Below are 25,900 nucleotides of genomic sequence, written 5' to 3' on the forward strand. Positions count from 1 at the left end.
ATCTGTAGGAGCCATTCCGACCTCGCCTTGTTGTGAGGTATGACAGCTTGGAATTCGTTCCGCGCGCCTTTGACGCTTGAATGCACGGTTAACATGTCCATTGAGATTGCAAGCACGAATTTCTTACCGTCGATAAATCAGCTTGTGCGGCGTTCTCACAGAGCAATACCTGTCAAATAGCTGTTATGCGTTAGTGAGGAAGAACTCAAGCCGTTCATTCACCACCTCGACACCTTCCTGCTTTCAACTCTCCCCCTGGCGTGCGACATATCTCTCCCCATGGCGACCGATATTGAGCTAAACACCAGACTGCCGAGCACGTAGATATGTTTGTCTTCAGTCCGAGGAGGAAAAACACCCAACGAGCAATCTGCCATCACCTCGAGGCATGGCAAGGCTGGAAGCACCAAGCCTAGAGGTGATTGGTCCAGCCTGGCGTGGGAATTACCACAAGGGGAAATGATGTTCGCTTCCCAATCGAGTCGTCTTGGGGGCGAGGGGCCTAGCAGCCCTGCGGGCAGACAGAACGGGAATATGACGATATGCCGCTAGGAAATGGGGCTTCAAGCCAAAGCGAAAGCGAAAGGGATGCTAGTCGTCTTCGACAGAGATCGTTTGGCGGAAACGAAATGAACAGAGGTGCTGAAGCCCAAACGTGGTTCTTTTTTAGTGGTCTTGATCACCCAAAGCCAACCAAACCTAAGGACATGATTTCATTCGCTGTTGGGCAACTCTGTGAAAGTATGGTTCAATTTGCTCTGCTGCTGTTAACTTGAGCGCAAGGTCCTGTCACGCCAAGTTCTGATCTATACCAAACACCGCCGAATGGATGCCCCAAACTCCCAAATTGTATGTCACATACATGGGCTGTTCCTAAGAAATATTGCTGCTCATCAAACTCTCGTGTTGTTGATACACATTTTATTCGGCCGTCTCGTCGTAACGTCGTATCGTGGTACAAATGGACTCTGCTCTACCCCAATAGACCGAGATTGTCGGTGGTTCTCGCACAATGCTGGTTCAAAACAAAGGCTCAGGGCTTGACGGCGACAGGTATCCAGGATCTTCCAGCTCGCTTATCCGGTGCTGCTTGGGAACCTGGACGCCACCAGCCTTCGTCACTCCATCCCGCCGCCCCATGGATAGGAGTTCTTCTTCCTTGGACTTGGCCTTCTCCTTCTCCTTTTCTTTTCCACTGGAGTCGCGTGATTCTGCGGCAGGGCCAATGTCAGAGCTTCCTGTTTCGTCTCTTCTGTTCTGAATCAGAAGGCTCAGCTGGCTCTTGGTGCGTGGGAGTTGCATATTCTCCAAGGACGAGTCGTCGTCATCGGCATCATCGGAGACTGCATCACTCGACGGATTCCTCCACAATCGTGAAGATCCCATGTTCTCATCTCGAAGCGGGGACATGGCTTCCTTTTCTCTTTCCTTCCCCTTCCGCAAATCCAGGGGCGCCTCATCTGCAAACCGGACAACGCTACCTGTCTTTTTCATTCGATTTAGACCAGCAAGGTTTGTAGAACTGACCAACTTCTTCTGTGTTTCGACGAATTTGCCTCGGAAATCCGGATCCACGAGTTCTCCCGCAGCAGTAGGCAGAGCAAATGTAGTGGTCGCTAATGCAAGGTTGTCAGACGCCGAATCTACGCTCTGCCACGAAGAGGCCGAAGGCAGAGCAAAAGCGGGTCCACTGGTGGTGGCTGTTACTCGAGTCGTCAGCTTGTCAACCCCTATGTTGTTGTAAGAAGTACTTACAAGGCACAATTGGCAAACCAGGAGGCGGACCTCGGACAGCAAGACGACCTACAACAGCACCAGGATCTTGACTTGTGGCATCAGCCGCAGCGGTTTCCTGCTGTCCCCGCGGAGACTTCGGTACACTTGGCCCTCCTGGAGACTTCTGTGAACTGGATTTTCTTCGCGGGATCTGAGGTCTTGTCCTCGACTTTCCAGCGTTGGCCAAAACCGGCAATCTTTGTCGTCCACCACTAGTGGTTCTGCTCATGGCCGGCCGCGAAGATGATTCCGAAGTAGCGTGAGATGTAGATCCCGAAGTATCCTCAGACTGCTTTCGGCCATGTCCGCCGGCTTGTACAAGGGAGGGATAGGAATCTCCATCACCTCTGTCAGTGGTCACGGAAGGAAACTTGAAGTTTTGCAAAGTGGGTGCAACGTTGGGCCTAGTCCGTGGAGTGGAGCCCGAAGTCTGATGGATCTCAGAGGTAGGAGACAACGGAGAGGGTGTGTTCGGAGCTTGGTTTGGAGTAGAGAAATCCTGAGCGATTCCAGTCAGCAGCAAATCTGAGAGACGATGTATGGAACAGACTGTACCTGAGAAACGAGTCGCCGAGGTCTCCTGACGCTGCCTTCGATTGGGGTCAAGTCCAAGTCTCCATTGCATTGGGTCCACAGATGCACCAGTCTCGCTGATGTCATAGACTGGGTGAGGATCGGACTGCTCCATACTCTCCAGAACAAGTTCCGCAGCCTCGTGGAGGAGGTGTCCTGTGTCGCTTCGCTTTGAATGGCGTAAACTGAGAAACCGTTAGCCATTACCGGACGGTCAACCATGGAAGGACACAGACCTTTCCAAAACTTGCTGAGCACTTCTGCGTTGGTGAGGTCGAGATCAGAATCATCGAGAGCATACTGTTGAACATTGGGATTGGCATTAATCAGTCCTTGGGGTAAAACGGCCGTCATGACATGCGGCGGTCAAGGTACGTCTCCCTCGGTGGCAGCTCCACGAAGCCGACGGTCAAACTCCCAGTCGACCAAACCATATCCTTTTGTTCCAGCACCGTGGTCCACGACCAAGATGGAGCGACAAAGGGGATCAAGGGAGAGAAAAAGAAGCGGTAGGTGAGGCGAAGGGGAATTGGTGGGCGGCAAGGGCAGGAGGAGCCCAGCGGCGCCGTGCGTATCGTGGCGTGGCGGGGAGGAGCCCAAAGATCGGTGTGTAAGAATAGATGAAGGCACGACCGGGAAAAGAAGTTTTTTGGCCTTGTTTTTCTTTTTCCTCAGTCCCTACCACGGACACCCAATGTGCGTGTAACGGTAAGTAGTGCGGCCGGCCAGGGCCAATGCCTGCGAACCAGATTTGTGCCTGGAGACGGGTGGAAGTTCGCTCGAGGTCGAACTAGATTCCCGCTAGAGCTGAAAACAGCAAGGACCACTGGCGTCGTCGATCAAAAAAGGTCACTACTTTGGGGGGAAAGGGAGGGAGAATGAAAAGACCTGGTCCTGGGACTGGGGGGGGGGCCCTTGGATATGTGGTGAGAAATTGAAAGTCTGGGATCCGCTGCCGAAAGCCTAAAATAACGGGGGGAGCCAGTGACGGCCAGCGAGGGCCAGTAGAGAAGCGGCGCGGAAAGGGATCCGTTGGGTAAAACCGGAGCCCTGAGTGACTGCGTCGAGGAACTAGAGGCAAGACGGGCTCAGTTCAGCTGAAATACCTCCGGGAGACGGTTGATTGAGTGCCCTGAGTTGGGCCGGCATGGGGGGAGACGAATTGATGGTTCAAACGTGGGCGACGGTGGTGACAAGAAGGTGGCCGCGTTCGAGAGGACCGGGTGATGGGTGACGGGGAGCTAGCGCGGGAATGCCAGTGGTGAATCGGCCTTGAGAGACGGCGGACGGATCAATCGAGAGGGAGGAGAGGCGGAGTGAGGGAGGGAGTGATGCGTCGAGAGAGGTGTTTGAATGTGTCTGGAGAATTGGCGGGTGGGTAAAGCTCGCGGTCAGTCACAAAGAGTCGGAGTCGCAGTTGCAATGGCAGTCAGCCGACCCCACGACCACGACCATCGACCCAAAAGAAAGAACCAAAACAAGGTTCTAGGTTCACGGTAGAAGTGATGTTGATGCAGGAACCAGGCCCAGATGGTCAAATATCGGTTCAGATGCGGGCTGGGTGGATGGTTTGGACCCAAAGGATGATGAGCTCATGTACGAACGGGCGGATGGAGAGGGGTTACAACAGCCGCCAGCATCGGCTCCGGGGTCCTGGACTGCATCTAGGGATCGGGGAAGGGAAGGGGAAGGGGAAAGGGAAAGGGAAATGGAACACACCAGCAAAAGGGGGCATGGTGATCATGGGAACAAGCATTCGCAGTGCGTGTTTGTTGACTGATGGGGTGTTGATGGGCATGCGCAGAGTGGCGGTACCAAATACCACATCGGTCATAGTCAGCAGAACCACCCGAGAGTGCAAAACACCACACCACACGAGGAGCAGGTGAAGGGAGGGGAAAAGCGGAGGGAACAAAGATGGCGAGAACAAAGAAAAGAGGTGGATTTGTGCTTCCACCAACACACAATTGGTACAACAGGCGCCGGATAAATTTCTAGCTGGTTTTACCACATGAGGCTTAAAATATGTAGGTGCGCCTCACTTGGGCGAATGTAGATCCAAAGGATCGACATGACCATGGCCTCCAGGGAGCTACCTGGAGCCACCAACCCGGCGACAGGGGTGCGAGGTGGGACCCTAGAAAAATCGAGAACTCGACTTACAACAAAAGAAGACGGTTGAACGGCAAAGCCCAAGATCAGATCATGTTCTACTCGGTAGGTCAGCGGAATATTATTAAGGACGTATATGAGTTGTGATTGAAAAAGAACAGAGGACGTGGAAACGGTCTTGCGTCACGTCAGGGGCCTGCATCTCTATTGGTCTCTTTTCTTCCTCTTTCCTCACCTCTCTCCCCCCTCTCCCGCCACCTCCTTACCGAGTACTCTCCTCTACTTGGTACAAGTACTCTGTGGCCAAGACACCGCACACCGCAGCTTCGTCAATCCACCCTTCGCTTCTCCTACTGCTCGTGGCTAAGTACCTCCCTCACTCACCAACGTTGCATCGACGGGTACCTACTCAGTACCTACAGCTTGTCGTCCCACATCCCTTGCCCCCCACGCGCGCTAGCTACCTCAGTAGCTTGTTCCCTTTTGTTCTCGAATCGAGCTTCTCACTCCATCTGCGCTCCACTACACCGCATCGCACCTCAGCCTGGCCCCGGCCGACACCACTGCTGCTGTACGAGTACTCCATACACCATACGTACCCAGCGAGACCAGGTAGGTCCTCAAGTAGCTCGTACGAAAGCTACTTCCCACCTTGACTCTCCACTCCCACTCCCTACCAGCCCTCCCATTCTTCGACCCCGGCCTCATCCTGCAGCCATTCTCACGCGCCATCACATATCCACATCCACGTTCCTGGGTCGTCCCCTTTGTTCCGCCCCGGATGTGCAGCTACGTGCACAGGCTATCGGGTCCTTGCTGAAGCCGGCGTCCCTACTCAGAACACCCGATCCGACCCCAGGCAAACAAAGCCACCGCCTACCGATTCTACACAGAGTTCCTCCTGCGCGTGTGGTTGGTCGCCCATCTCCTTTCCGAAGAGCCTGGTGCCATAGTACCTCCCCACGCTCCTTCAACCTTCTAGGTACGCACAATAGAATACCTGACAAACTCTCGATCAACTCTCTTGCTTCCAAACTTATCTTATCGGGTGAATCACAAATGACTGTTTCGAATCAATCATAGGTACCCAATATTTGGGATGTGCCACATGCCCCTTCATTTGGTCGAGGACTTCGGTGACAATATCAGCTACGGCCACCATCCAGACGAGTCCTTCGGTCCATTCCTCGGTATCCGGCGCCGCTACATGATGGATATACTGTAGCTGAAATCCTGATAACCACTTGCTTGATGTCTCATTAACCGCACCGGTCTGGATCTCCTTGGCTCTTGGAGCGGTCTGGCCGCTAATGGTCACTCCAGTGGCAGTTGGAGAGCTTTTGATGCCCAAAGCTCCCTGATTCTCGGTTCGATACCGGCTGTGAAAGTCTACTTGGTACAGCAGGAATCCCCGAGGCCTTCGGGGCCATGTGGATATGCCTCCTGTGGAGAGAAATCCCCCTTTCCTGGCGGGCCCCTTCTGGCCACGCTTCCAATGTCGATCATGGCAGAGATCGAGGCCTTACAACTTCTGTCATAATGGATTGGTTACACTATCACACCATGCCGTGTTACGTGGGATGAAAATACTGTGATCAATTGCCTTTGTTATCCTCATTGCCGGGCTTTCGCCAGGCTTTCCAAGTCCTAACGCATCTTCAATCACCACGAATAGCGGTTACAGACGGCTGGCGGCCAAGGCCGACCGGATCTTCCCCGATCCGTCTGAAAGCAAAAAAGAGCTACGCATATGACTTGCCATGCTGTTGCGATTTGTGCCTCTTATTCCCGCTTGCATTGAGCAGTTTTGAATGCTCCAACTAACAAGTAGCTCGTACGTACTAGTCTCCAAGGCACATTCCCGCAGCGGTCTTTTCCTTACCATCGTCCACATGACATTGGAGATGAGCGCCTCTATGTGCAGGTATATCTACAATTGCGAAGTCAGCGAGCTAGACCACCAAAAGAAGCAAACACTTGGACGATCTAGAAGCATGTGCACTACCACTTCCCGCCGGAAGTAGATGGGAGAAGAAACTTACCCTCCATCCACTCGCAAATCTGCGCCTGTGACATACCGACTGGCGTCACTCAGCAGGTAGACCACAGCTCCTTGGAGGTCCTCAGGAGAACCCATCTTGCCCACTGGGATCAAGGATGTCCAAGTTTTGTTGAGTTCTGGATTGTCATCAAGGATTTTGCGGGTCCTACAGGGGGGCGTCAGGCGGCAGTGCACAAACACAGGGGCCGTGAAGCACTCACAGAGCCGTTAACATGTAGCCAGGGCTGATGCAATTCACTCGGATATGAGCGTGTGCCCATTCCACGGCCAAACTAGCAGCAAGGTGCCTGACGGCGGCCTTTGCCGCGTTGTACGGCGCCTGTGGTTGAGGCACATTGACAATGGCGCCAGACATGCTCCCGATCATGACAATGCTGCCATGCGTGATTTTGCGTTCCATCAGATGCCTTCCTACCGCAGTGCTAAACAGATACGTCCCGTCGACGTTGACACCCCAGAGTTTCTTCATGCGCTCATACGGGTAGGTCTCGGCGGAGAAGTTCTCGGTGAATCCGGCCGACGTCACCAAATGGTCGATTTTACCGTGCTCTTTGAGAATCTCGGCGATGCATGCATTCACGGATTCTGGGTCTGCCACGTCGGCGTAGTGTGCTGTCACCTTGGGGATATAGTCTTCAGAGCCGCTGTCTGCGTTTTCCTTGGCCATCATAGACATGAGTTCTGCAGCTTGCTTTTCACCTTCCTCCTCTATCCGGCATGACATGGGTTAGCGTACCAATCTTTTCGAAGCTGTTCCTCAAGAATCTAGTAAACGTTTTCACATAACCCTCTCCCAGAGATACCACCAGACGACTGTGAGTATTGAAGGTTGCAGTGTCAAGCCCATGTCTCGAGGGCATCACTTCCTCACGAACAAGAACATGTGTGACAATGGAATTCTTGTAGAGCTTACTATTCAGATCGACGATGGCCAAATCAGCTCCTGATTGAACCAGGCCTTGGCCCATGACCAATCCGAGCCCTCGAGCACCTCCAGTGACGACCGCCGTCCTGCCCTCGAGACTGAAGGTCGGCAATGTTCTGACATATTGGACCCCTCCTCTCCCGCGCAGCGGACGGTCCCGGGGAAACTCCTCTTCGGGCGGGTATTCGACCACGATATCTCGATCGGTCCGTGCGGCTGAGCCTTCGTGGGGTCCCGCTGAGGTGCCGGTAGCTTCGGTTGAAACCTTGTGATACGGATCTGGAACGTCCTTTTGCAGCTGAGGGACAGTAGCTCGGAGGGAGCGGCGGGAGGAGGAAGATAAAGGTCGGACTAGGGAACGGTTTGACCTGATGGTCGGAGCAGCGCAGCGCGAGTTGCTGAGACGAGATATTTGCCGGAGCAGGCAGAGGGTTGTGGGCGTGTTCATGTTGAATTTCCTTTCCCTCTTTTGACTGCTTCAATGCTCCGTAGAGTTTTGGCTCTGGAGTCGGACAAGTAGGCGAAAGGATAAGAGCAATGTCCTTTTCAACTCGTCAGTCCCTTCCTTACCCAGTACCTAACTCTCGACACCGAAAGTGTAGCCGAGAGCGATGCTTGTTCCTGTTTCCCAGTGCTTTCTTTTCCCCTCTCTCTTTCTGCCGTCTGTCGCTTCTGGTTGTTCCCAGTCACTCAGTGCTCTGCAACTTTTAATCTTTCTTTCTTTCTTTTTGTTTTATCAAATTCCCAACCACCAACGTAGCGTAGAGCGAGACGACTTCAATCGAACCAACGCAACGGTAACCCAGAAAAGACAGTCGGTGGTTCCAGCTCGCTCGTATGGAATGTCTCTGGAAGCGAGCGGGCAAAGGAGAAAGGGTTCGACAAGGGGAAAAGAAGAGGGAGAGGAAGAAGGAAGAAGGAAGAAGGTGCATGTAGCTACGTAGCCCTTTTCCCCAAAGAAGGTTTTTTGTTGTCCCAATGGGTTGGTGGGAGCAGTGTTGGAGGGGGGTTGATGTCATCGGTGAGTTCAGAGTCGGGTGGGCTAGTGATCCCTGAGCTCCCTGAGCTCCCTTCCCCGACTCCTAGCTCGCGAGCACAGACATTGGGCAAGACATGAAGATACGCGCCAGTGGTGTCGGCAACTACAGACTGGGTACTCTGCAAGGTACGGTGGATTTTCATCGATCGTTGAACTCTGTCGCCTATCGATGCCCCAAGCGTCTTTCATCTTCGATTAAAATGCAGACACGATCTTTATGGGCAAACCCCAATTACTCTGTACTCCGTGCTACTACTATATATGTAGCATTCATGGCTCGCTCGCTACGTGGGTTTCGGCACCGGCGGGATACCCAGATGAGTTAGTTGGAGCAACGGCTACAGGGTCTACACCGAGAAATCTTTGATGGTCGAAATGCGCTGGGCTGAATTGTCACTTGGTATGTACTGGGCACTGTAGTTTGCATGAACAAAATTCAAATTACATGCTACCTGGTCTGGTCTGGTCTGTCGGGAGCTAGGGCACATTCAGCACGCTTCGATAGCCGTACTCATCCTCTCAATCTCCTGGATCAGTAGATTTGCAGCCCATGCGCATGGCGGAAGCATCAAGGGAACCTTGTCTCTCAGCTTCATCAAGAACAATCCACGTAACGCTTTAGTCAACATCCTCTCATCACAGAGGTTTTCTCTGGCAATGCAAATCTGCCGAGTCCGAGTATCGCTTGGCCATATTATCCCAAGTCTTTCCCATCTGCTATTCTGTTCAAGCCTTATTGCCGCGTCCCCGTCTCTCTGCCTTCCTCTCCGAGACGAACCACCATGTGCCAAAGGCTGCAGTCGCGAACCACAAGACTAGGCCCGTAAAGTCGAAGCCAACCGCGACTTTCATGCGATGCACGCCGCTCTCGTATTCAACCTGCTCGCCGATGTACATGGAACCGAAAATGCCCGACAGCGTGGCGAAGAGGATGGTGAGAACCCAGTCCCACGCGAACAGCAAGGCAACCGTGCGGTATTGGAAGAAGATGCTGGCGAGCGAGAAGATGAGCGCGGTGACTGCCGCCAGAGAGCCCACCGTGACGGCGAAAACCTTGAGTGCAATTAGTCCTCTGACATATTCAGGCGGGAAAGAAGTGAGAGCGTTGTTCTTGGGGTTCGTCGTACGTACCCATTTTGAGTCAGCGTACTTGTCCTCCTTGTTCGCCGTATTGAGATCCACCGCATACATTCCAATCACCACGAGGGCGACGATCAGCTGGGCGGACCGGAAGACGAGGTTGAAGATGTTGGATTTGGGGAAAGTGGAGAAGATCGAGAAGAAACCCATTATCAATACGGTTGATTTTGGGATGAAGTGTTGGTGAGGTTCTGTGTGCGTTGAGTTTTGGCGGATTTGGTGGATTATGAATTTAGTTCAACTGTTTTTCGAGAGTAGTCGATTGGAGTGATGGCGTTTAGTAATGTCCAGTAAGCGGAGGAGCCTTATATCGACCTGTCTGTGTTAGGTGTTGCAGAATGTCAGAAGGCAAGGCGGTTGGGTTGACTGTTCAGGCAAATACCTTGGGCTACCAAACAAAAGGAAAGCGATGCCTTGTCTAGTTACTTCAACGGGTGTTTGTTACCGAGTGAAACGAAATGGCGGTGACCAAGATGGCTTTGTTTGCTCTTTGTGTGTTTCGGTGCAGTTGAAAATGGCCTGGCTTTGTGCCGTAAGAGGGTCTTCCAGTCAAGTTGCGAGGGACAAAGGTGAAATGGTAAAACACCGCGTCTCGCCCTTCGACGAGCATGTTGTTAAGGAATTGAAAGCGCCAGAAATGATGAAACGACATAACCATGGACTGAGGAAAGATTCTTGACGAGTGAGGGCCTTTTGTTTGAGAAACAACTGGATTTGGAAATGCAAGTGGGTGCATTTGCGTCATTGGGAAGCACCAAGAATGTCGCTTGGAATTGCGGGGATGTGGCTTGACGGGGCGCAAAGGTGGGCATGAGGCTGAGTTGAGGTGGCATTAGGGCATTGGGGGCCGCTTCGGATCTACGCTCCCATCAAGGCATGATCCCTGTCACTCCGCCCGAGCTGCCTTGATCCCACGTCAATGCCCACGCAATCTCCCTGTCCAACTTTCTCAACCTTGAGCAAACATAGTCCAGAGAGGCAGGGGTACATCCCCTTTCATTACCGTGCCGGATCAATAGGAATGGAATACTAATTTTATTTTTTGGGAAGGGAGAGGAGTATGTGCAGGCTGCCCCGGAATTGTCTAGAGGGTCAGGAGTATGGGGACCAAGGCAACTGCGTAGATACAGAGAAGATCAAAATGCCAAGGGAAATGAAACCGACGCCAACAGAACGAGTGACCAGATCAGAGCCCAATGCGATGCGAGAGAGAGGCCGAAGCAAGACGAGGAACACAACCAAAGCACAGACAAGAAACACGGACCGAGCTGTCGAAAGCCCAGCTGTCATCGTGTCCCTCCCCCTCCATGTGTTCCTCCTGCCTTGTCGGTGCTGGCATGCGACGGTCCGATAGCAGCTTTGCTCGGAGCAGTCGCTGCTGGCGGTGCCGGCATTGGGACGGGGTCATCGTAGCCGTAGTCCAGGTCATCGTCGCCAAGCTGGTCCAGCGGCTGATTATCATAGACATGCGGAGGCACCACTGGGCCAGTGTAGTTGCTGGCTTTTGTCGCACCCTTGGTCTGTTTCTTTCCCTTCCTTCCCTTGAGTTTGGCCTTCTCTAATAGCCGTCTCTTTTCGGCAAGTCGGCGCTGTTCCTTGCGATCCTTGATCTCGTATTGGCGAATCAGCGCGTGGGGAGGTTGACCAAAGATGCTCTCGTACTCGCAGAATTCACAGATCCAGATGTCCTCCGGCGCCGGCGGATGTTGTAGATTGTTGTATTTTTGTTGAAGTCTTCTTCGTCGGGCAGCCAAGGCATACACATCTCCTCTCCTTCTCCGCGGCTTCTTCCCCTGGGCGTTGGCATTTGGGACGGCCGGAGCCGCAGGGGCAGGTTGATTGTTTGGTTGGACCACATTCGGGCTGGTCTGGGTTGTTTGAGTGGATACTTTCTGGTGTGCTGTACCCTGAGCTGGAGGGGCCAAATTGTTGCGCTGGGCGTAACCCGGTAAGTACAAGCTCTGCTCAGGAAAGGTCACGCCTTTGGCCTCGCTCTCGCACGTAAAGGTAAACTGCGAACTCGTATGGGCTTGTTTGACTTGTTGATCGAGGACGCCCACATTTTCTTGGCCTTTACCCAGCGGCTTACGCAGCAGGGCCGTGGCGTTGGCGATGGCAGCAGAAATGATACCCTGGTCTTTGGATTCTTCGGCTTCGAAAACCGTCAGTCACCCTTGCTCCTTTTCTTCGATTCTTAGTTCTTACCTTTGGCGTTGGCGGACATATTCTGGTCATATTTGGATGGGCCACTCCGAGCGTTGGAGCCGTTAACCGAAACACCAAGCGGATTTCGACCCGGTAGCTTTCTTGTACTGCGCCCTCTACCGGCTCCTTGGACGCCAAGACCAGAAGGGCTTCCGGCATGAGCGATTGTGGAATAAGAATCGTCTGCCACGCCGTCTTTCGTGCCGCCAATTCCCATATGCGCCAACTGATCTGTCACGGATGAATGATGCAAACTCAAACTGCCAGAGGTAGGTATTTTCCGTTTTTTCTTATTATTAGTATTTTCGAACGCCTCATAACCGTCCGACCCAGAGACGGTGCCCTTGGCAGAGTATCTCTGGCGCCCAGATCGGGGAGAGCGAGGAGAAGACACAAAGTAATGACGGACAGGAACCATGCGTTCATCTTGAGAATCTAGGTCATCCTCATATTCGTCGTGGTGACAATGATGGTGGTGGTGAGGACATTCATGGTCGTCGTCATGGTCATGGTCATGATCCTGATCAAAGCCATCACTGTGTTGGTGCACTAAAACCTTGCTGTCGTTTGGATATTCACCATTTTCACCATAGTGAGTGTATGTCGGCAAGCTAGTCGAGGGTAGTGTAGGAGGATATGTGATAGCCTCAGCGGCCTCTTGGGACAACCGTGACTTGATGGACCGTTTGGGGAGTGGCCGAATCAGTCGTTCAGGGAAAACAGTGGAGGGAGTGTCAGGGGACGACAGGTAAGAAGTGTCTAAAATGCCAAATGTTATTCTGTGTTGGGGATGGGGATGAATCCGAGACGGTGTTTCGGACCGCCTTTGGGAGACATACTGTATGCCATCTTCAATACTCTTTCCTCCTTTTAATGAGCCTGAGCCAACAAAGATTTTCCCTGCCCCATCCAATCGTAGGATGCGGAGTTGATGCCGAATTCTGACGGTGCTCACAAGGTTAGTTAAGGTTCGACGATGAAAGATCTTGATCCTGTATCAGGTGGTGTTTGATTGCCCTCGTAGCGTTAATATAGATATACGTGGACGTACCAGCGAAACCGAATTATTCAGCCAGGTCTGATGGGTGGTCGGACAACTCTCATGGAGCAGTGGCTCTTCCTTCTTAAATAGATATCCAAGCAGTCTATTGCGGAGGAGAGATTGAGTATGCACGATGCGGGTGAATGGACTCGAGCGTTAAGAGGAGAATTCTAGTGGTTGCCGACGACTGTTCAACGATAGCTTGCACGGGCAGAAGCAGAAGCAGATGGAGGTGCAGTTGGACTCTGCGTTCGATATCGGCTGCCAAGCCCCCAAGTAGCCGAATTGGAGCCTCGTCTCATCTCATCCCTCCCTTCCTCCTCGCCTCCTTTCAAACATTGTCTCACGAATGTTTTTTGTTTGCTTCCACTATTATAATAGGGGCTTTGTAAGCCAAAGGCAGAGGGGAGCCACATTGCATTCATTTACCACCCCTGAAATATAGCTCTTCGTGTATCTGTTACTTTCATGCAAATTACATCATGCGAGCACTAAGCTGTTCGTCAATTTCATGTCTGAGAAGCCAGTAACCCTGTATTATCCCGAGCCTGAGTGATCGCTAACCGTTGAGTGGATGGACCCGGCCATTGCAATTTATCCTTGCTATCCCCAAAGAATCAGTTCTTCTTGCCCAAATTTGTCGAACCTGCGCTGGTGGCGGCGACATTTTGTGAATTTCTTCCTGTCTTTGATGCGACTCTCTTTGCACGGCTGTTGGTAGTTGATTTGGGAGGCCCAACCTCGTCAACCTCCTCTGTGGCTTTTCTTTTGTTCTCCCTTTGAGGGCCCGGTTCGTTGATGATTGGCGGTTTGACTTGCGAAATGTCTATTCCGTTGACCACAGAGGTGTCGTCCTTCTGATGGCCGTCTCTTTTTGGATACGCCATGGCTTCCGACATGATTTCAGCTTCGTCCGTATCTGCAGCCATGGTTTCACTCGAATCTGGCGGGGAAGGAAGACCTGCCTTTACTCGTCGCCGTTTGCGGGGCAATTCATCGTTGCCTAACACTTCCGATTGCGACGCCACATTTCCCGATCTGAGGTTATCCTTGCCAACTCGAGAGAAGACTCCGCCTCCTTCATCATCTTCTTTGCCAACGACAGCATGACGAGGTTTGGTCAAATTCGGCGCAGGTACTTCCTTCGAATTCACAATGTGTTCGTTATGCTCCTTTCCTGGCACTTCTTCTGCAATACTTTCTGCAGCTTCGTCCTCCTCTTCAAAATTAGCTTCAGTGTGTTGGGTTCTTTGATCAAAAGACGATTGCCGTTGCACGTGTCTGAGACCCATATCTTCTAGACTCATGTCCTTTGCCCAACTCTCGTCGTCTCCTGTCCGTTCTGGGGATTGATTCCAGCCGTTGTTCTTGATGGCAAAAATGTCCTTCCAATTCTTCATGAGAGCCACCCTCTCCTCTTGACCATCGTTGTACGCGGGAGTCTTTCGTCCTGAAGGTTCGGCCCAAATTGTGCCCTTAATGCCACTAACCAAGAGTCTGTCCTCGTCCAACCGCGAAAGGGGGATGTCAATTGTCTCTACCAGTTTCCGCTTCTTTCCTCGTCTAGAATCCTGGACACCAACGGGAGGGGGTTTGGCAGGAGGGCTGATTTGAGGATTCTTTCTCAGCAACGTCGGATCGTCGTCCATGTAGTCATCCGAGTAATACTCCCAGTCACTATAATATTCATCCAGCTCGTTCTTGACTGCATCTTCGTCTTGGTACACAGGACTGTGGACAGTATGCTCGGCCAGGTCATCGGCCAACTCTGGAGTTGGGTCTGCGTCCCATAGGATGTCCTCGAGATCGTCATAGGGCGAGTAGGTATAGTCTTCGATATCGGACATTTTGAGGAAGGTGTCGTTTCATCACATCCAGCTTATTTTCAAGAAGAAATGGCAATTGTCATCAACAGGACGTGGTGGAAAGACCGATGTAAATGCTGAAGGCTGTTGGAAGGAGATTACTCTAGGCTCATCTCTTGAGTTATTTTTTCCTCTTTCCACTCAAAGACTCTCTCAACGTCGTTTGAGCAATCATGCAACCCGAGGACGGCGTGATATTCAGGACGGGGGGACAAATGGAATCTAGTGTGACGATGTCGGGCAGGCATTTTTGGAGAAGCCGCACGCGTCTGGATCCCCCGCCATGGTCTCATCGTCTGCGGAACTTGGGATGGTACCATCTCCGATGCCATGCGAGGACAGCCGAGTTTCTGGGGAGGGCTTCACACACCCATCTCTCTATTCATTGTCCATGAATCCTTATAAATCAAGCCACAGTGCATGCAGAAAATGTGACTAGCCCTCCTCCCCAGCGCTCACAATGTCCCACTACCCTTTTTCTCGAGCTGCGGCAACTCTGCGACCGAGAACCACTTTCCGCGCCCACTCGACCAAGAGCATCGATTCAATTCTCATTGCAAATCGAGGCGAGATTGCTATAAGAGTCAATCGTACTGCTGCTCAGCACGGCATCCGCACTACTACGCTATACACGAATCCAGACGCTCTCTCACAGCACGCTCTTTCCTCTCCCTTCTCATTCCATCTCGGCGCAACAGCCGCTTATTTGGACCAAGAGAAAATCCTCCGAATAGCGAAACAAGAGGGCTGTCAAGCTATCCATCCCGGCTATGGCTTCCTGTCTGAAAATGCAGAGTTCGCAAAGAGATGTGCGGAAGCAGGCGTTACTTTCATTGGGCCCCCTGCAAGCGCCATTGAGGATATGGGGGATAAAGCGAAGAGCAAAGCGATCATGAATGCCGCCGGTGTTCCCTGCGTACCAGGCTACCACGGATCCGATCAAGCTCCTGAGACACTCGCACAAGAGGCGGAAAAAATTGGCTATCCTGTCCTAATCAAAGCCGTTCGGGGCGGGGGAGGCAAGGGGATGCGAATCGCAAAAACTGCCCAAGAATTCCCAGACATGCTCGAGAGTGCAAAGAGTGAGGCCAGAAACTCCTTTGGCAATGACGAAGTCCTCGTCGAGAAATATATTACCACGCCACGCCACATTGAGGTTCAAGTTTTTGCTGACAAGCATGGAAATTGTGTTGCCCTTGGTGAACGAGATTGTTCCATTCAACGCCGCCATCAAAAAATCCTTGAGGAGTCTCCAGCTCCGAATCTGGACGATTCTATTCGCAAAGATCTGTGGGACAAGGCACGAGCAGCTGCGTTGGCTGTCTGCTATGAAGGTGCTGGGACCGTGGAATTCATCTTCGACAATGACACGGGGGAATTTTACTTCATGGAAATGAATACTAGACTTCAAGTGGAGCACCCTGTTACGGAAATGGTAACCGGCCTGGACCTTGTCCATTGGCAGATCTTGGTTGCGGAAGGCAACCCTCTTCCTCTTACCCAAGAACAAGTCGAGAAGCAGATTTCTCACCGTGGACATGCTATTGAAGCTCGAATCTATGCGGAGAACCCGGACAAGGGATTCATACCTGATTCTGGAAAACTTCTACACGTTCGGCTCCCCAAAGAAACCACAGACGTGCGGATAGATAGTGGATTTGTGCAAGGCGATGAAGTTTCGAGCCATTACGATCCCATGATCGCCAAATTGATCGTCAGAGGTGAGACCCGCGGAGACGCTCTACGCAAAACGATTGCAGCCTTGCAAGACTACGAAGTCGCCGGACCGGTAACAAACATTGACTTTCTCAAAAGAATATGCAAATCCCTCGACTTCGTGACCGGTAAGGTCGAGACAGGGTATATCGGAAAGCACCATGAAGAACTCTTTCCCGAGATCACTGTTACCTCTGAAGTTCTCGCTCAGGCAGCGATTGCTTCGTTTCTTCGCCATTCAAATGCTCCAACTTCGAAAGCGACCTCTTCAACGTGGCAACTATCCTCCCCCTCGTGGCTCAACACATCGTCGGACTTCCAGCCACGAACATTCCAGTTCACCTCCACGAGCTTCGAACCTGGATCTGGAAAACAGCCTGAAATCCTCACGGTAGAACTCCAACAAATAAGTCCAGGTATATTCTCATTATCAACGCCATCCGACCCCGAACCGATCACCGTTTCATCCTCCTTAGACTTCAAGACAAATACATTGACAACCTACTTTCCTCATACACGACATACCTCACATGTCATATTCTCTCCTGCCGCGACCACATCAGACTCTGCGTCAAACCCAGAAAAAATTCATCTCTTTACCCCACACGGCTCTTTTCTTCTCTACTCGCCTTCGCCTCCATGGCTCCAGAAAGCCCTCGGCGTGACCGATAAGCCTAATTCATTGCTCTCCCCTATGCCGGCTAAGATTCTCCGTGTACTCGTGTCGCCGGGGGACGTGGTGAAGAAGGAGCAGCCGCTGATAGTTATCGAGAGTATGAAGATGGAGACGGTTATAAGGAGCCCTATGGAGGGTGCCAAGGTGCAGAGAGTGGTGCATATGGAGGGGGAGGTCGTAGGAAGTGGTGTCGCGCTTGTAGAATTCGAAGAAGACGGAACAGACGAGGGTGAAAAGTGAGCGGGGATCCAAAGTGACGATAGAGATGAGGTGTCAAGGTGCAGATTCCATTTCTCTTGGACGAGTGGGAATCTTGCAAGACTATACTAACAACCCGATCCGGTCGGCGGGTTAACTGATGTTGATTTCGGTAGGGCGCAAGCTCTGAAACGGCACAAGACGCTATACCATACACCCCAATTAGAAGAGCACGGTGAGAAGAAGCCACCTGAAATCGCAAGGGAGACTGACCGATTTCTTCGCCTTCGCCTGTAGAAACCTTTTTTTTTTTTTTTTTTTGTTTTTTTTTGTTTTTTTTTGTTTTTTCACTTATTCGGTGATCTTGGTATTCACCCCATGATCAGGGACGTGCTCTTCGCTAATGAAGTAGCCATACCGAAGAACTTTTTGTTTAAATGCACAAATTTAACAGCGAAAATAGGAAAATCGAAAGCGTTCGGAGCATTTTACGGTTACACATGCATAATAAGACCTAAGGAGAAGGAGTTCTTCCTTTTTTCTTTATTTTTTATCCAACCAAAGGAGTGTCTTGTCAGTTAGGTTGACTATCCTAGAAACTAATTGCCTCCGCGAACTGGAACCCACATGCGCGCGCCCTTGTCCCTTTTCTCTTCCTGATGAACAAAACAGATCCCTGTAGAATTAGTATTAGTGGTAAAAGTTGAAGTCCCAAGAAAAATCCTCTCCGACAGCTTTCATTCTTCAGGAGAGAAAGAACGAAAAGGCCTGCACTCTACCTGTAGTAGTCCTGCTTGAGCCTCATGTGCTTGTTTCTTTCAACAGCTCCGTGGGCGGAGCCGAGGGAGGGGCGTCACATCAAAGCCCTCGAGAGCACTCTCGAATTATCGACTTAAGGCCGATCGGCTTGTTCAGAGCTGGGTGGGGTGTTGTCGGCCTCCTCGTCGTCGTAAGTGTTCGAATTCTGGCCATCAACACCGTACATGGCGGAGGTCTCACTCTCTTCTCCAAGCTCACCAGAACAGAATATCGGATCCACCACCGGGTTTTGGGTGACGCTATCCGTCTCATGGACGGAACCATTCGTTGGATTTGGATGTCGAGCAGCTCGCAACGTCTGACTCGCATTGTGGATCAGCCCGCACAATCTCTCAATCTCTACATCCCGCTCTCTGACCGCTGCCCGTGCAGCATCAAGCTCCTGCTTTAGAAGATTATTTCTCTCAATCTTCCACCTCTTATTGCGCCGGTGTGCTTGATTTTCAAAATCAAATTGACGGCAAGCCTCTTCCAATTGCCGTAAAGACCGATGCATAGCTTCCATGGCAATTTGAGCATTGTGGGCTGCATCTGGTTCAAAACGATCGATCCGAGTTGATCCAGCATTTCCACCCTGGGCGTCGGCGTTTTCAGCAGCAACACAGTCGGTTTCATCTGCCACCCCAGGATATACTTCCGCGGATTGGTTTGCCCCGCGAAGCTTCCAGGCTTTCAACTGCTCGCGACAGGGTCGTGGAAGTGGAGTATTGATGCTGCAACTTCGAGGCTGAAGCCCGAAGTGTCCCAGAGAGACTTGTTCCACCTTGCGCTGTTTACCAGAGGAGAATTGGTCGTAATCTTCTGACCAGCGTGTGGGAGTCTCGTCCTTAGGATCTTCCAGATTCGTGGTGAGCGGTTGTCTCTGCTCAGGTGTCAGCTGGCCTTTGAGAGTGAGAGATGGGTCAGAAAGTCCAGGCATAAGAAGTCCGCCTGAAAGACAAATAGCCTTGTAATCAATCTCGCTATGACCCTTGTGTGGAGGACGTGGTTCGAAAATTTGCGCTTCGAGCCAGCCACGTATTGAACGACGAGGTGTAGCTTCAGCGTCCAAATCTGCCGCGGATTCGTCGGAATTTGGAGCATCAGATCTCCTAGTAATCGTCAATTGTGAGTCGATTCGCTCTAATGCAAAGTTTTCCTGGACTCGTCGGCGTCCTTCCTCAGACGGTTGTTCAGGAGAAGCTAAGTCCGAGTCGTAGTCAGCCTTACTTGATCCATCTGTAAAATTTGTAGTAACGTACCTCAGCATCGATCTACCCTGTGGAAGAACGGTGAGATCAGATTGCAGCGCAGGCTGCTCAGTGCTAGAGTCCTTGATAGCACGTTCTGGAGGAGCGTCGAGAGGAGATTGCGGCTCGGGTTCCTCAGTGCCAGAGTCTTCGGACACAATTTCTCGAGAAACGGCCATAGCGGATTGCGGCTTAGACTGCTCAGTGTCAGTGTCTTCGGTAGCAGATCCTGGCCCTCGAACCACAGAGTATGGGTTATTCTCGGTTCTGTGATGTCGAGGCGGCCGCCCAGGCTTTAAGACATGGAGAGCAGACGTCAGCTTTGCCATAGCACCCCTAAAGAATGCCTTAGCCTTTCCCATTTCAATAGCCCAGAGAGCACACTTACCGGTCTGAATTTAATGTTGAGGATGAATTGTTGAAGAGAAGGAAGCTGCCAAGGTTTGGTTTGTATCGTGTTAACAGATGCGAAGAGTTTTCCACCGAGTTTGTGTTGTCCGTTGTGCTGCAGCAAGGAAAGCACACCACAGACGAAGAGGATATATATATGATTACAGATCCTGTGGCCCCATTGCCCGTTTAAACAGCAGATGAGGCAATGTATGAGGCAAAGCATACCCAAGATATTGAGGCATTTGTATCCTGTCTTACCGAACCGCATGAGGAACAAAGAGACGTCTTAGATCGGATTGTCTGGGTCAATCAGCTTAAGACTCAGACATATAAAGAAAGTGAGATCTGCTTGGGTCTAAGCGAAGGCAGTGAGTGCTTGGAAGAGAAACTGTGTTGAAGCTCCAATACCAAGGCCCTGGTCATCATATCACACATGCCAAAATGGAGGTTCGTGCAAAATCCAGCCAGTATCCATGCAGGAATTGTGACAAAGGAAGTGCACAATGAGCTGACAATGGCAAACGCTTCCACGTGTTTGTGTCAACAAAGGAGTTTGCTATGGAGATACACAGTTAGGTTTGGATGGAGACGGAGTTCATTCAAGGCTGCGCTCTCCGACGAACCCGGTGTAGATCGAACGAAGGAGAGTTCCTGTGAAGAGAGAGGAGGGCAAAGAGAAGTTGACGAGGTTGAAAGGTGAGTCTCAAGCTAATTCCAAAGTGGAATAGTGAAATACTGACGCCGCGGCGACGGAAGGAAGAACAATCATCCGAACCCCGAGCCACTTGCACCAAACACTACAAACAATATCATCGAGCCCATGTCTTTACCCCCCATGTGTTCACATGTGTGTTGACCATAACTTAGTATTCACACACCATCTTTGCATCATTTTCCCTTGTTCTTTCACTTTCCGTACTTGTAGCTTTTTATATCTCGGTGACATGGACTTCTCTTGGTGAGGAGTTGGGATTCCATCAGTCGCCTGCAAGGTCACAAGTCGCCACCTTTTTCAAATTCGCCTTCTTTAAATTCAGCCTTTATCCTACTTTCTCACCTCTTGGACTCTGATCTCCCTATCAGACAGGATCATCAACTCATTATCAGTATTCGGAAAGAATTTGATTGTTCACTACGGTCTGGGTTGCCGCTGTGGTTGTTCACCCCTCCGTTCGGCTTCCACAAAGTTGACTCTGCCTGTCTTTGTGCATTAATCTAGTCTTGACATTGTTGCCATGTCCGCAGGTACGAACAAAAAGGCTGCCCGGGACTGCGCAGCATAATTATCTGACCTTCCGTATACAGATACGCCACGCATTGTCCCTCTGACTTGCCATGGTCACTCCCGGCCGATCACACATTTGAGCTTTTCCTCCATCGTGGATGATGATCAATACTACTTGATATCGGCTTGTAAAGGTGAGATTTTATGCGCCTAGGTCGGGCTATCTCTGACTCAATTCAGACAACAACCCGATGCTGAGAGATGGCATGACAGGAGATTGGTATGGTTATTTGGCGCCCATGAATAGCTTCGCTGACGTTGACACAGGATTGGAACATTCATTGGACATAAAGGCGCGGTATGGTCGTCAAGGCTGTCTTCCGATGCCAGGATCGCCGCCACTGGATCCGCGGACTTCAGCGCGTAAGATTGGCACATCTCATATTCTGGTGGTTTCACGCTGACCATGCCCAGGAGAATCTGGGATCCCCAGACCGGAGAGTGCCTGTACATCTTAACTCACAACCACATAGTTCGGGCCGTCGCATTTCCAATTCAGACTAACCCGCAGTGTGTGGCGACCGGTGCGCAAGACAAGACACTCAAGATATTCGATCTTAGTCGAGGTGGCAGTGCTGCTTCACCCGATCAGGTCAACGGCGCCTCCCCGATCACCCCGACCACCACTTCCGAAGGACATGAGATTGGAGCAGGCCAACACGGGGGCAGCATCAAATCGATTGTGTGGAACGTTGACTACAATATTCTCACCACAGCTTGCGAAGACAAGACTCTACGATGGTGGGACTTGAGGGTCCAACGCATGATCGCCAGTGTCAAGATAGAGCGGGACATCATGTCGTGCGAGCTCTCGACCAACAAAGCGGAAGACAGTAACCCAGGAATTCTCAGTGTGGCGGCTGGACGGTCCTGTCTCTTTTTCGACGCCGGCAGACCTGGAGAGCTAATCAAACAAGTTAATTTCGACCACGAAGTTGCCAGCGTGGCCATCAACCCTGCAACGGGACGCTTTGTGACCGGTGGCGGGGTTGACACATGGGTCCGCGTATGGGATTTCGCGCAGGAAAAGGAACTCGGTGAGCTTTGGCCTTTCCGCATACTTCGCTCGCTATTAACCCTTTGCAGAGGTTCTCAAAGGCCATCATGGCCCGATCTGGTCGACTGCATTCTCTCCTGACGGTAAGATCTATGCGACCGGAAGCGAAGACGGGACAATAAAGTTGTGGAAGGCTTGCAAGGAGCCATACGGCCTTTGGCGCTGAGCCAACTGCGACTCCTCTACGACCGGAAGTTTGATGCAGTGTAAATGACAGGACTGTCGAAAATCTTTGTGGATTGCTCATCCATCTAAGCCCTGGAACAGCACGATACACAATAGGCTGTATTTGGTCTGGTACTCCCGACAAGAAGCGGACAAGTGATGCCGACAGCGATGTCCAGACGTATGTGAGCTGTCCAGGATATTAACCGCGACGATCAGAAGGGTCCATGGCGCCGGAATGACATAACGACGCGGCTCGACTGCGGATGATGTTCAGGCACTGAGAAGAATTGGTGGACCGGAAGTAGGTGCTATTGGGTACTCGGGGCGGTTCTTTAGGTGTGGCCAGAGCCAGGCATGCCGTCAGCCAGCAATGAGCTTGGGCCCCTTGAACCGTGTGCATGCAGGAACCAGAGGATGGGGCCAGGGAGCAGCAGAAGGCTAGAAAGCCAGCTCAAGCATAGACCAACTACCTAGATAAAAATCAATCTTCTAGGATCGTGGACTAGGGAACTGGGATTATAGTAAAGGACGTGCTGAGGACCTTTAGTCTATGTTTATGAATGTACGGAGTCCCTAGAGCACTAAGTCGTTCTAACGCTTGCCTGCTGCACTCGATGAAGCAGTGTCCTGGCAAGAAGAGGAAACCAGATTTGCAGCTCCGGGGGACTGCGGGGGCCAGCCGTCAATCAAAGAGAGCAGCCCATCTGACACCGACACCGCCAGTTCCCATTTGTTGTGAGTGCTAAGTTCACCAAGTTTCCTCCGTAGCGGCCAATGGTCAACAGTCACCAGTGAGCGGGCAGCTGGGCAGCTGGGGAGGCACAAGCTCCCTCCGAGTCTCTAACTGAGAGCTTTCGGTAGCTGTGCCACCCAATCCCACCCACCGAAACACCCAAATGTCCTGCAGCTCATATTCCACATCACTCCACCATTGCCCTTCTGGTCTTTTTTCCTCCCACTCTGGTTTCCTATCCCAACTAGCAATGGGTTCTGACCATTTGTCTGGCATTCCGGCTTAGCGAGGAAAGGTGTACGCACGCGTGTGCCATCAGCCAGACCTGTCATTCGCTTGTATCCTCCCCTCGGCCTTCCCTCTTCCATTGTCAACCCACACTACACATTGGCTGCGCTGGTCGCCCGCTCTTAGCACTCGCCGCATATTGATTGTCCTCGGATTGATATACACCCCCGCGCTGTCATTGGCATCGAACAGTCTCTCTCTCCGGAACAGGAGACCACGGTCTCGAGCTCAGTTGCCTATTCGAACTTGAACAAGCTCCCTCAGGTCTCGGCCTTTGGCGCACAAGAAGATGGATCGGATCGGTCTGCCAGATCAAGAGAAACTCGAACAAATAACCCATTTGACCATGGAACACCGCCAACACAGTCAATCGCCGTCGCAGAAAACGGCCTGGCCTAGGTGGGAGCGCAAGGGCAAGGAGAAAGGTACCATCGCCCGCGCATGTACATGGGTTGTGGACCACCAGATCAGTAAGAACGTCCATAACGAGAGGTTCCCGTGAAATGCCTATACTGATCTCTCTTTCAGGCATATCTGTCAACCTCATATCTATGCTCTTCTTCATACACATCTTCTTCCCTTCGGCAAGGCATCACACCCAGAAATTCTTCCAAATCTCCTACTACAACCCAGCTACCGGAAACTTCGCCCTGGGCTGGGACGACATATTCTTCGTCTTTTACTGGATCATTGTCTTCACCGGCCTCCGCTGTGCTACTATGGACTATTTCCTTGGTCCTCTGGCTGGCTTTTTTGGCATTCGGAAACGAAAGCCAAAGGTGCGATTTGCGGAACAGGCCTGGATCCTCTGCTACTATACTGCGTCATGGTGTACCGGCATGTACATCATGTACAATTCCGACTACTGGCTCGACCTTCGGGCTTTGTGGAGGACGTGGCCGGACCGCGAAATGGAGGGTCTAGCGAAATGGTACTATTTGGTTCAGTTCGGTTTCTGGCTGCAGCAGATCGTGGTGGTAAACATTGAGGAGCGCCGGAAGGACCACTGGCAGATGTTCACTCACCACATTGTGACCTGTGCGCTCATATTCACGTCCTACGGCTATCATCAATATCGTGTGGGGACCTTGATTCTCTGTCTCATGGACTTGGCCGACATCATCCTCCCCCTAGCGAAAATTCTCAAGTACCTGCATTTTGAGCTTGCGTGCGACATTGCATTTGGCGTGTTCATGGTGTCCTGGCTTATTGCCAGACATATTCTATACATGACTGTCTGGTACAGCATTTACGCCCATATCCCAGAGGAAATCGAGTACGGGTGCTATAGGGGCAGTGTGCAGGATCTTGAAGGTCCGATCCCCACGCCAAACGACTGGGATCATCTTATCCAGCCGTTCAGGAACCCTGTTGGACTTGTCTGCTGGAACAACAACATCAAATGGACCTTCTTGACCATGCTCCTTGCTCTCCAGGTAATGTTGCTTCTCTGGTTCGGCATGATCGTCCGAGTCGCTTATAAGGTGATTACTGGCACTGGGGCGGAAGATGTGCGTTCGGACGATGAAGATGAGGACGAGGAGGAATCCGTATCGGATGAGATGTCGTCAAGGAATTATGTCGACAAAGTCAAACTCTGTGTGGATCCCCAGGATCAATACCTAGAGACCGAGATCCTGAGCACGGACCCCAGCTTTTCTCTCTCGAAATCTTCCAAACCAAGGAGAAAATCCAGATCAAAATCTAAGTCCGCCTCACCTTCGTCCTCGGCGGGGGACAGACAGCCGACACCAGAGTCGTCAACTGCAGGTTCCAGCAGTGGCGGGAGGAGGAAACAGAAGCATGAATCTGCACATTCCTCCGGCGTCAACCTGCTTGGCGGTAGCAGTGATCGCAAGGAATTGCTCGGGCGCATTGGGTGCGATAAAGGCTCTACGTCAGATTGAGCGGGATTTTGGTCTTCAACGGGTCTGAGAGACAAACGCACTAGAAAGGTGTGTATGAGGCAGTTTCCTGGCCCGAGCCCTAGTCATTGTTTTTGGTTCGTCCAACAATTGTCTGTGTTTCGGGAACTTTGTTCTTGTTGTCTTCTTTTTTGGGTCCTTGTTCCTCCCTGTGGCACACCAGATCCTAGAAAATCATGTCAGAGCAGGAAGCCTGTCGGGGTCTTTCCCCAGGATGCGAGAGGATGCGAAATACATAGACAGACGCGGGCCTCGGGCCATGATCGAGCGAGCGAGACCAGCACTGATAGATACCTCAGGCCGGGCTAGAGAGGAACACAACACACCAGGCATGTACTGTACAGAGTACTTAGGGGCGTACTACGCAGTAGAGGACATACCTAGTACATACGTAGAGAGTCCCACGCATGGGCCGTGGCATGGCATGGCATGGCACACACAGGAAGAGTCGAGTCGACTCGAGACGAGACGAGACAATCCGACCGATGCCCTTCCTCGGACCAGAGAGGTATGTAGCTAGATGATGGATGGATGGATAGATGGGTAGGTGGATCCAATACCAATGCCTCCGACGACGCCGCCATAGCCCAAACAAGATTGTACGCACGCCAGATCATTCTTTCACTCATCGTCTTCAGAGCAATTTGTCGACCGCGCCTGACCGCTTGATTGAA

General features: G+C 51.7%; 9 protein-coding genes across 9 annotated transcripts; 3 read left to right on the forward strand and 6 right to left on the reverse strand.

Moving 5' to 3' along the window:
• Window positions 1-1,020: 1,020 nt before the first annotated feature.
• Window positions 1,021-2,703, reverse strand: Z519_09914 (uncharacterized protein; the record flags this gene model as incomplete). Its single annotated transcript, XM_016767634.1, has 4 exons — window positions 1,021-1,700; window positions 1,756-2,275; window positions 2,332-2,534; window positions 2,586-2,703. The coding sequence occupies 4 exons, from the start codon at window positions 2,701-2,703 to the stop codon at window positions 1,021-1,023; spliced, it is 1,521 nt and encodes a 506-aa protein (XP_016616426.1).
• A 3,796-nt stretch (window positions 2,704-6,499) lies between these two features.
• On the reverse strand, window positions 6,500-7,896 carry Z519_09915 (uncharacterized protein; the record flags this gene model as incomplete). The annotated part of the gene is made up of 3 exons (XM_016767635.1): window positions 6,500-6,668; window positions 6,724-7,231; window positions 7,437-7,896. 3 exons carry the CDS (start codon window positions 7,894-7,896, stop codon window positions 6,500-6,502), a joined length of 1,137 nt encoding a protein of 378 aa, XP_016616427.1.
• Window positions 7,897-9,213: 1,317 nt separating this feature from the next.
• Z519_09916 (uncharacterized protein) lies at window positions 9,214-9,777 on the reverse strand (the record flags this gene model as incomplete). Its single annotated transcript, XM_016767636.1, has 2 exons — window positions 9,214-9,540; window positions 9,619-9,777. The coding sequence occupies 2 exons, from the start codon at window positions 9,775-9,777 to the stop codon at window positions 9,214-9,216; spliced, it is 486 nt and encodes a 161-aa protein (XP_016616428.1).
• Window positions 9,778-10,913: 1,136 nt separating this feature from the next.
• On the reverse strand, window positions 10,914-12,681 carry Z519_09917 (uncharacterized protein; the record flags this gene model as incomplete). The annotated part of the gene is made up of 3 exons (XM_016767637.1): window positions 10,914-11,779; window positions 11,833-12,591; window positions 12,672-12,681. 3 exons carry the CDS (start codon window positions 12,679-12,681, stop codon window positions 10,914-10,916), a joined length of 1,635 nt encoding a protein of 544 aa, XP_016616429.1.
• An 810-nt stretch (window positions 12,682-13,491) lies between these two features.
• On the reverse strand, window positions 13,492-14,721 carry Z519_09918 (uncharacterized protein; the record flags this gene model as incomplete). Its single annotated transcript, XM_016767638.1, has 1 exon — window positions 13,492-14,721. One exon carries the CDS (start codon window positions 14,719-14,721, stop codon window positions 13,492-13,494), a length of 1,230 nt encoding a protein of 409 aa, XP_016616430.1.
• A 478-nt stretch (window positions 14,722-15,199) lies between these two features.
• Window positions 15,200-17,371, forward strand: Z519_09919 (uncharacterized protein; the record flags this gene model as incomplete). Its single annotated transcript, XM_016767639.1, has 1 exon — window positions 15,200-17,371. The coding sequence occupies one exon, from the start codon at window positions 15,200-15,202 to the stop codon at window positions 17,369-17,371; it is 2,172 nt and encodes a 723-aa protein (XP_016616431.1).
• Window positions 17,372-18,221: 850 nt separating this feature from the next.
• On the reverse strand, window positions 18,222-19,706 carry Z519_09920 (uncharacterized protein; the record flags this gene model as incomplete). Its single annotated transcript, XM_016767640.1, has 1 exon — window positions 18,222-19,706. One exon carries the CDS (start codon window positions 19,704-19,706, stop codon window positions 18,222-18,224), a length of 1,485 nt encoding a protein of 494 aa, XP_016616432.1.
• A 1,299-nt stretch (window positions 19,707-21,005) lies between these two features.
• Window positions 21,006-22,278, forward strand: Z519_09921 (uncharacterized protein; the record flags this gene model as incomplete). Its single annotated transcript, XM_016767641.1, has 6 exons — window positions 21,006-21,015; window positions 21,076-21,189; window positions 21,236-21,275; window positions 21,323-21,418; window positions 21,470-22,092; window positions 22,142-22,278. The coding sequence occupies 6 exons, from the start codon at window positions 21,006-21,008 to the stop codon at window positions 22,276-22,278; spliced, it is 1,020 nt and encodes a 339-aa protein (XP_016616433.1).
• A 1,312-nt stretch (window positions 22,279-23,590) lies between these two features.
• Z519_09922 (uncharacterized protein) lies at window positions 23,591-25,208 on the forward strand (the record flags this gene model as incomplete). The annotated part of the gene is made up of 2 exons (XM_016767642.1): window positions 23,591-23,771; window positions 23,830-25,208. 2 exons carry the CDS (start codon window positions 23,591-23,593, stop codon window positions 25,206-25,208), a joined length of 1,560 nt encoding a protein of 519 aa, XP_016616434.1.
• Window positions 25,209-25,900: the final 692 nt, after the last annotated feature.

This window comes from Cladophialophora bantiana (assembly GCF_000835475.1).
Source record: "Cladophialophora bantiana CBS 173.52 unplaced genomic scaffold supercont1.16, whole genome shotgun sequence".
Lineage (NCBI taxonomy): Eukaryota > Fungi > Ascomycota > Eurotiomycetes > Chaetothyriales > Herpotrichiellaceae > Cladophialophora > Cladophialophora bantiana.